The sequence below is a fragment of the Crocuta crocuta genome, unplaced genomic scaffold (assembly GCF_008692635.1).
Source record: "Crocuta crocuta isolate KB4526 unplaced genomic scaffold, BGI_CrCroc_1.0 scaffold1176, whole genome shotgun sequence".
In the NCBI taxonomy this organism is placed as follows: domain Eukaryota; kingdom Metazoa; phylum Chordata; class Mammalia; order Carnivora; family Hyaenidae; genus Crocuta; species Crocuta crocuta.
Window position 1 is genome coordinate 3,172 of NW_027527397.1, and position 10,470 is coordinate 13,641.

A 10,470-nucleotide genomic window follows, 5' to 3' on the forward strand; every position below is an offset into this window, starting at 1 on the left:
AGTGTCTGACTAAAACCTCCACCTAGCTTTTAGTTTTCAGTCCATCCAGTTTGACCTCTAGACCACCTACACTGTGTGCTTTGCTAGAAGCAAAACACTGTCAGGAAGCAAGGAAGGCAGGAAGGCAGGAAGGCAGGAAGGCAAGAAGGCAGGAAGGAGGAGGGAAGGAAGGAAGGAAAGGTAAACTATTATATTCCCAGTCTTACATACTTACCTTATGCTTTGAGAGCTGTTCTTTCTGAATCTCAGATTCAAGACCTTCCTTTTTTCTTTAATGTTTATTTATTTATTTATTATTTTTTTTAATGTTTTTTATTTATTTCTAGGAGAGAGAGAGAGAGAGAGAGACAGCGTGAGCAGGGGAGGGTCAGAGAGAGAGGGAGTCACAGACTGAAACAGGCTCCAGGCTCCGAGCTGGCAGTCAGCACAGAGCCCGACGCGGGGCTCGAACCCACGAACCGCGAGATCATGACCTGAGCGAAAGTCGGACGCCCAACCGACTAAGCCACCCGGGCGCCCCTAATGTTTATTTATTTTTGAGAGAGAGAGAGAAAGACAATGTGAGCAGGGACAATACAGAGAGAGAGGGAGACCCAGAATCTGAAGCAGACTCCAGGCTCTGAGCTGTCAGCACAGAGCCTGACGCAGGGCTTGAACCCACAAACCATGAGATCATGCCCTGAGCTGAAGTCGGATGCTCAACCTACTGAGCCACCCAGGCGCCCCAAGACCTTCCTTTTTTTCTAATTATCAGAGTAGCTGACCCTCTCATCAATGACCTGGATCACCCAACCTCATTAATTAAACCAAATCCCCACTAATTTCTTATTTCCACAGGCAGGCTTTTCACAAATCTCTCACTTTTTAATATTGACCTGTGTTTAACAAACTGTTTTTGCAGACATGGTATCTCATTTGCTATTCATAAAATATTAGGATTCAGGTTGTGAACAGGTGACAGAGTACAAATCAAACACCCATCTTTTGTCTTAACTCCAGGACACTGTCCATCACCAACCACAACTCCTCATGCCAAACAGCCCTAGCCATGCATGGCCATTTTTTTTTTCCACCTGCTTTTGGCCAACCAATGTATATGGATGTTCAAAATTTCAAATCCACCATCTGTGTAACACAGAAAGATAGGTCACCTCTCTAGCCACCGCAAGGATATATTCTGACCATGGGAGAAGAAAGCTTGTTAGTTAAGAGGGAAAGAAAGGGAAGTCATGTAGGAAATGACCACCGTGAGAAAAACTGTACCTGTGCATGATTGTGACAGACAATGTATACAGCAAAACATCTGAAGTGTAGCCTGAGGGTTAAGAGCATGAGCTTCAGAGTGATTCTGTTTAGGGTTCAAATCCTGATTGCTATTTACTTCCTTAGTGACCTTGAGCAAACCACTTCACCTCTCAGCCTCAGGCTTCTGATAACAACCAATGCCTTGTGATCCCTTATCATGGGATTTGTGAGAGGCTTAGCATAGCTTGGCATGTAATAAATTTTCAATAATATTGGTTATTGTTATTAACTTTAACTAACCACTCAAATCATTTAATTCATAAACAAATAATCCTTCTATAAGATCTTACAAAATCACGTATAATATCTTACAAGTCTGACAACTTTGCAGTGAGAGATATGATACTTTAAGCATGTGAATTAATTGATTTTGAGGACAACCAGTCATAGCAGATAAGGGAAAGCAACAATGGGATTGATGATGATCAAGAGTTTCTTCTGAGTGTTCACAATATGCTTGTCTCTCTTCTGTCTTCTCTTCTCATTTCTCACTAAACCCTCATGAGTATGTGTATATTTGTGTCCAATATCAAACATGGTGAGTCTAAGGTACAAAGATGTTTAGCAATTTACAATTACTTTGTAAACATTTTTCTTTAAGATTTGGTGTCTTAGCAAGTTTGGAATATGCAGTGTAATGGTATTAACTATAATCACAAAAAACATGACATTGTTTAATTGTTAATGTATGCATAGCATTTAATTATAAATGAATTATTATATTGATATTTCCATATTAATATAGAATAATACTAATATGCATGAAAATCTAATGTAAAAGGATAATTGAAAAGGTGTGAAAGAGTATGCTGCTTCTAAAGAAATTATTTCAAACAATTTCATGATATAAGCATGTTCCTTGTAGGGATTTTTATGGTAACAAGGAATATATAATAAACAATGTATCAAACTTCAAAAATCTCTATGTTATATGTCCATTAGTGCAGTATGGGTGAATATGCTGACTCCAAAAAATTGATTTAAAACACTTTGTTTATACAAGATCTCTCATTGCAGAGACTTTTGTAGTAGCGATAAATGGAGGCCACTTTGATGTCCATCACCAGGTAATTGGATGTGACTGAGAAAAAAAGCACATATATGTCAACAGTTAACATATATAAAATTAATGTTTTCATAGATATTTTTGCTTACATAAGGAATTGTAATTATGAAGCATGAGTTGAAAACACAACAATAGGTCTCCATCCAGCATAAACATGATTTCGGACAGAATATTAAAGAAAGAAAAAATAATTTACAGCAAAGGGGAGACTTACACTGGTGATGACAGCATGCCATGAGTTAAGGAGGATGAACCCCTCATTTTGTACCCTGAGGAGAAAAAAATTACTTTGTGAAACTAGGTTCAACCTTCCCCTGAGATTTTCCCTGTTGGTTACTTTGGCAAACTCATCCCCCACTCATCTCCATCCCTTATGCACTGCTTTATGTTGTTTATTGATGATCTGTCTCCCCAACTAAACACAAGCTACACAATGGCAAGGATTTACCTGTTTTTATTGCTAAATCCCCGAGCAAGGGAACAGGTTTTCACAGAATAAGAAATAATGAACTGGAATCAGCAAGGTCCATCTCTGGTGGTTTCTAAAGGTAAACTCTTCTTCTGTCCCCTCAGCCTTCAATATAAGGCCCTTTTAATACCCATGGATTTGGGAAGGAAGGACCACATCAAAGACCATGAGACTGACAACCTATCCCTACAGAACAACTAATTGCAACCAAACAGAGTAAAAACTTGCTTAGGTTCTGGACTTGCAGTATAGTAAATAACAAGACATCTTGTATATAACTAGACTCAAGCCAATGGAAAGAGTCAATGAAACTAGCAGTGTTTCTGAGTTCATCCTCCTGGGACTCTCCTCCAGGCCTGAGGACCAGAAGCCACTCTTTATCCTCTTCCTCACCATGTACCTGGTCACCATAACAGGGAACCTACTCATCATCCTCGCCATCCACTCTGACCCCCAGCTCCAGACCCCCATGTATTTCTTCTTGAGTTTCCTGTCCTCCACTGACATTTGCTTTACAACCACCATTGTCCCCAGGATGCTAGTGAGCTTCCTGTCAGAGAAGACCATCTCCTATGCTGGGTGTCTGACACAGATGTATTTTGTTTATGCTCTGGGCAACACTGACAGCTGCCTCCTGGCAGTCATGGCCTTTGACCGCTATGTGGCCATCTGTGACCCCTTCCACTATGTCACCACCATGAACCACCGTCGCTGTGTTCTGCTGGTGGCCTTTTCCTGCTCACTTCCTCACCTCCACTCACTCCTACACACCCTGTTACTGAATCGTCTCACCTTCTGTGACTCCAATGTTATCCATCACTTCCTCTGTGACCTCAGTCCTCTGATGAAATTGTCTTGCTCCTCCACATTTGTCAATGAAATCGTGATAATATCAGAAGGTTCAGTTGTTTTGGTGACTCCCTTTCTGTGCATTACTTTCTCTTATGTACGAATCCTCATCACAGTTCTCAAGATCCCCTCGGCTGCTGGGAAACGCAAAGCCTTCTCCACCTGTGGCTCTCACCTCACTGTGGTAACACTCTTTTATGGCAGCATCTTCTATGTCTATTTACAGCCCCTGTATAGCTACACTGCCAAGGACCACATAGCAACAATTGTCTACACAGTTCTTTCCTCCATGCTAAACCCTTTTATCTACAGCCTGAGAAATAAAGACCTGAAACGGGGCCTGAGGAAGCTGATGGGCAGGAGGAAATCCCAGGCAGCACTCTCTTGACAAACCCACAAGTGGAATCTACTCCATTTGCATCTGTTATCTACTAGATCTTGGTAAACAGCTGAACTCTTGGAGATTAGCTTTTTTTAACCCATGTGAGACAAAGCTATTGTGGGTGATCACATGCATTGATGACAGCCCACAGTTGTCCCCTGCGCTGCTTAAATCATGATCCTCTTCCTCACTATTCCTCAGCTTTCTCACAAAGATTCATCACATTGCCATCCTCTAAATACTGCTTTAAAGTAATCATTTCTAACTAATATTTCCTGAACAATTTGCTCTCCTTTTATTAAGAGTTACTCTCCAACACCTTTCATCTTTCAGTATATTGCTGAAAACCATGATCTAATTTATAGTTGTAGAATATCTTTGAAAACATTTCAAGGGGGAAAGAATGGAGGCAGAGAGGGAAGGGAAGGAGCAGAATTTTAGCTAATTTTTTCATTCTTAGAATTTTCATAATTTCTTATTTTTCTCTTTCATAAAACTTTTTATTTCTTAAAAGATAAGTTTTGCCTTTACTCTTACCTTTCTATTCTTTATAAAAATGTTTTAATGTTTGTTTATTTTTGAGAGAGAGAGAGAGACAGACAGACAGACAGACAGACAGACAGGTAGACAGACAGAGTGTGAGTGGGGAAGGGGCAAAGAGAAAAAGAGACACAGAATCTAAAGCAGGCTCCAGGCTCTGAGCTGTCAGCACAGAGCCTGACATAGGGCTTGAACGCATGAACCATGAGATCATGACCTGAGTTGAAGTCAGATGCTTAATTGACTGAGCCACCCAGGCACTCTTTATCTTTCTATTCTTGATTATATTGCTGTGGCTTTATTTCTTTTAAATGTCCTCTTATTATTATTATTATTATTATTACTATACAACTTAAAAATGGTAATGGCCAGAAAGAACAAACACCAAGAGTGATTACATGAAAGTTACCCATTTCACAATGGGGAAGTTGGAACCTCTCTTTCCTCCATCTATCCCTAAAAGTATGTGTTTAAAAATATGTGATTTAATACTTTATTCTAGAAACTCCCGCTATTCAGATTCTAACCAATGGAAATAGTATCATAAAAGTATATTGGATATTGAGGTACACTTTTTCAGTGATTCCCAGTTTATGACAGATAAAAATTGGCAGCAACTGGGGCACCTGGGTGGCTCAGTTGTTAAGCATCCGACTTCAGCTCATGTCATGTTCTCACTGCCCATGGGTTCAGCCCTGTGTCGGGCTCTGTGCTGACAGCTCAGAGCCTGGAGCCTACTTCATATTCTGCGTTTCCCTTTCTCTCTGCCCCTCCCCCACTTGCTCTCTCTCTCTCTCTCTCTCTCAAATATATATAAAAACATTTAAAAATGTTTTAAAACTTGACAACAACCTAAAATCCTATCAATAAGGAATGGAGAAATTATGATTAATTACATAGAGTATAAGAATATGCAGCAAGTTAAGGGGCACCTGAGTGGCTTAGTCAGAGAGTGTACAGCTCTTGATTTTGGCTCAGGTCACAATTCCAGGGTCATGGGATAGAACTCTTGCATCAGGCTTTATGCTAGAGCCTGCCAAAGATTCTCTCTTTCTCCCTCTTCCCCTTTCCTCTTCTTGCTCTCTTTCTCTGTCTCTCAAAAAATATTTTTTTTAAAAAAAGAATATGCAGCAAGTAGAAAAAATCAAATAAATGTCTATTACTTCCTTGAAAAGCCATTAAGTAGAAAAATCAAGATATAGAATAAGTATAAAGGTATGAATTCATTATGTTTTTAAAGATTATATAAATATATATGTGGGTATAGTCAATGCAGTAAGAATGTAAGTGTAGTAGGGGATAGAGAAAGAGAGAGAATTTCCAATTGATAGATGTTTGTAATGTCTAATTCATTTAAATAAATATTGATAGCACATTGAATGTAAACCTATTAATAAATCAGGTGACCAATGCAATGGTGAAAGAATTTCTTTGTAAACTACCAAAGTGGAGAAACTCTCTATGGATTTGCATATCTGAAACATCATATTTTGATTCTGTCACTTGAATTATTATTTGATGGTATATAACATTCTAGAAACCAAAATTTTTGAAAGTTTAAAGATATACCTGCATTATCCTACAGCATCAAGTGTTTCCATTGAGAAACAAGAGGTCATTGTAATCTGTGTTCCTTTGTGACCCCCTCCTGTAACCACAGTCTATAGATACCCTATACCAAATGTGGCCAGGCTGCTACTACTTAAACTGTGGAATGATTCTGTGGAATGATTCCACCCACTTTATTCCAAATTTCAGTGCAGGAGCCTGGTCCATTGTCCTTGGAAATTGACAAGCCCAATTTAAATGAAAATTAAAACAACCTAGAACAGTTAAGACAGTCTTGAAGAAAAATCACAAAATTGGAGGAAACCAAAATTTCATTACCAAATTTCAAGACCTCTACAAAGATAAAGTAATTAATATAGTGCAGTATTTATGTGGTGTAGAATACATAAAAAGATCAAGGTAACGGAATGGAGAACACAGAAATAAATCCTTATTTGTATTATCACCTGACTTTTGGCCAGGTTTCAATGCAATTTAGTGGAGAAAGGAGCAGCATTCAATTCATTATGCTGGAGCAACTGGATATGCATACAGAAAACAATTAGCCTACTAATTACTGCACACCATACATGAAAATGAATTAAAAAAGGCTCATACATTTAATGTGAGGGCTAAAACCATTAAGCATTTTTCAAACAAAAATAATATAAAAATATATTCGTGACCTCGACATGAGTGATGATTTCTCAGTCATGACACAAAAGGACTAACTGTAAGAGAAAAATTATTTGGTAGATTGCACAAAATTCAAAACGTTTGCTCACCAACAGTCACTTTAAGAAAATAAAAATGGAGGGACACCTGGGTGGCTCAGTCGGTTAAGAGTCATGACTCTTTCCACTCAGGTCATGATCTCATGGTTCGAGAGTTTGAGCCCCACATCGGGCTCTGTGCTGACAACACAGAGCCTACTTGAGATTCTCTCTCTCTCTTTCCCTCTCTTTCTGCCCCTCCCCAATGCTCTCTCTCTCTCAAGATAAATAAACTTAAAAAAGAAAAAAATGGAAAAAATATTCACACTACATATATCAGACAAAAGACATACATAAGAACTTATACAAATCAAAAAGTAAAAGCATAAAATTTAATGTTTAAAAGTGGACAAAAAGGGGCGCCTGGGTGGCTTAGTCGGTTAAGCGTCCGACTTTCGCTTAGGTCATGATCTCGCGGTTCGTGGGTTCGAGCCCCGCGTCGGGCTCTGTGCTGACTGCCAGCTCGGAGCCTGGAGCCTGTTTCAGTCTGTGACTCCCTCTCTCTCTGACCCTCCCCTGCTCACACTGTCTCTCTCTCTCTCCTAGAAATAAATAAAAAACATTTAAAAATTAAAAAAAAAATAAAATAAAAGTGGACAAAAAACTTGAAAAGACATTTTACAAAAGAAGACATTCAAATGGTCAATATTGCATTTGAAAGACCCTCAGCATCACTACTTACCAGGTAAATGTAAATTAAAGTCACGATGTGGTATTACATAACCCTCAATAGAATGGCTACAATTAAAAAGACAATACAAAATTTATGTAGGAATTGGAGCCACCAAAATTCTCACATATCGATAGTGGAAATGTGAAATTATGTAATCACCTTGGAAAACAGTTTGACAGTTCCTAATAAAATTAAGCATACAACATTAAATCTATTAAAAATATCTTGTACAGAATATTCACAGCAGCTTTATTCATAATAGAACAAACTGAAAACAAGTCAAATGTTCATCAATAAGAATTAGATAAACAAATCATCAGTAAAAGCTATACACTTAAAAATTTGCATTATTTTACTTCATGTAAACTACATTTCAATTTTGAAAGAGGTTGGATGACTTGGAGGTAATGAGAAGAAACTTTGGGACTATCAGCACTGGTGCACAGTACAGATTAATACCAGGCAAATGTGTGCTTCATCTGAATATAAGGGACAGTATTAGGGGAATACCTTTGAAATTTTGGGGACACGCAGAGGTAGGAATGAGTGGGACAGGGATAATGCTACCTATCACCTCACAAAAATTATCTCCACCTCACAAAATGCCTCCATGTCTTGTCAATCCAATTGACTTGAGTCCAGGATAACATCTGAATGTCCAGACAGAAGGAGACATTGCAGCTCAGAATTCAACTTAAACTCCTCTAAACTTGTGCATATTTCTAAAATAAAAATGAACTAGATAGTGACTTCACCTAATGGCTCTAAATTAAGACTGACCATAGGTGATGCCTCCCTCTTTCCTGGTGGAGATTGGCCCAGCATCCTTTGCCTTTCTTCTTCCCAGAAATGAACAAAAGCAGCAGCTCTGGAGAGCCTAATCCTACTACATGCCTCTAGAGGGCAGTATAGCTGAACCAGCGATGTTTATCCAGTGAAGCCCAGTCTAGGTAAGACAAGTAATGATTAGAAAAAGTGAGAGAGATCTGTGGCAGTTGAAAAGAGATAACATAATGGAAAATAATGACAGGAAAGGGAGTTGTCATTCTTTCCTTAAAAACCACCTCAGTGCATGAGAGTAACAGTCTTAGCTGTTCCTCTCATATGTAGTGTTTACTCATGGCCAATTCTAGCAGATGCCCCAGGATTCATTTTCCCAGGAAGGACAATTAGACCAAAGCCACACTGCAACAATTTACTGAGACCTTATATATACAATTTGAAAAGAAGAAATCACTTAGAATTCCTTGATGAACTGACTGATAATAGTAGATTGGAATTATCATTTTAGTCCCATGTTGTCATGTTTTTCATTTTGATTCCTGCCTTTGAACATCACTGGGAATACTGTGACTGTTAGCCAACAACTGCTACATTATCTTTCTTTAAACCAGGATGACACCTTTATTAAAGTGAGTACCTGGATGTGAGGGACACACACTGCCAGTGTGTGTCATCTGCCAATATGTTGGAATTTAATTTGCTCTTTTAACTTACCTGATAAAAACATGGGTGGAAAACTGCACCACCAGGTACTCAAGGAATTACAATGATGTCCAAGAGGTAAATGTTTTTTTTTTAACATTTTAATCCCATGTTAAGTCCAAGGTTTAAGGATATGGAAAGGAATGGAAAGGAGAACAAGAGAAGAAGAGACCTACGAACAGAAGGGTAATGTTGACATTACAGAGTTGTCACTTCCCAATGATGATTTCACTCTGCAAAGTACCCCCCCCCCAAAATTGTGAAAAGACTTTAAGATACTTGAATTGAACTGTACCTGTTACATGAATATGCTCACCTGGCCATTCCTTGAGAAACATAACCCTTTTCTGGTGAACATAGTATACTTGAATTAGCCTTGCAATCATACAGCGTTGGCTCTGAGGGCTAACAGGGAGTTAAGGAGTCAAAAGCTTGATTAAGTGTGTGGAGTCAAGAGAAATTACTATTCTGAAGTCTCTGACATTCTAAATGGTCACCAGAGGGAGTTTTCCTCTAGGAAACTGGCTGAACTTAGCATTTGGCCCAGAAATGTGATGAAGCAGTATTTGAATACACTATGCATTTACTAAACTGACTCAGCACTTTGCTTGTCAATAACTGTGGGAAAGAACACATACCCTCACCCAGGAAGGAACAATTGCCATGCTGACAGCAATAGCATCTGATATATTTAAACAGCAGTGGCCAGTTGTGCTATAGGCTCAGACAAGAGGAGTTCCATATGTGGGAACAGTATGGCCAGCCTAAACCAAGGCAAGATTTTGCCAATAAGCATGGTGCTTACTGACACTTCTGAAAAAGGAATTTAGTTCTCTGTGATGCTATTGGTAATGTTGAACAGGTAAAGGATCAATTTTGGATCATCCCCATGGAAGACAAATGGGTGGTGTTCCACAGTGATACCTAAATCCTAGGTTGGTAGAAAACTCGTTCTTTAGTGAATGTATAATTATGCCCCAGACCAGACAGAAACTAGAGTCTACTGAGCAATGATCTTTAGTAATTACATCAGTTACAGGAAATGTATGGGACACAATAAATTTTTTTTTTCTGGGAAGGTTAGGAAAGGAACATTGGTTATAATAACTAATGAGGATGTGTTAAGCACTATTGAATCTCTGTTGCAGCTATTCAGATTTATATGGTCTAAAATTTTTTAAATCAAGTTAAAAAATAAATGGAAGTGGAACATAGGTATAAAATGTTTTCCAGAATTAAAATATCTTTTAGGGAACCAAACCAAAATTTCCAATTGATGTAATACCCAGGGAGACTTATTAACCAAAAAAAAGAAGTGAATTTGCCTCTACAAAAGTGATATATGTGGGGCGCCTGAGTGGCTCAGTCGGTTAAGTTTCT

General features: G+C 38.6%; 1 protein-coding gene across 1 annotated transcript; it reads left to right on the forward strand.

The window, feature by feature from the left end:
- The first annotated feature begins 3,132 nt into the window (after positions 1-3,132).
- Positions 3,133-4,077, forward strand: LOC144222340 (olfactory receptor 1L8-like). The gene has a single exon (XM_077752833.1). The coding sequence runs from the start codon at positions 3,133-3,135 to the stop codon at positions 4,075-4,077; it is 945 nt and encodes a 314-aa protein (XP_077608959.1).
- The last annotated feature ends 6,393 nt before the right edge of the window (positions 4,078-10,470 follow it).

What these genes read in the sequence shown, in the direction of transcription:
- LOC144222340 (XM_077752833.1), top strand. Translation starts at nt 3,133, where the DNA reads ATGGAAAGAGTCAATGAAACTAGCAGTGTTTCTGAGTTCATCCTCCTG.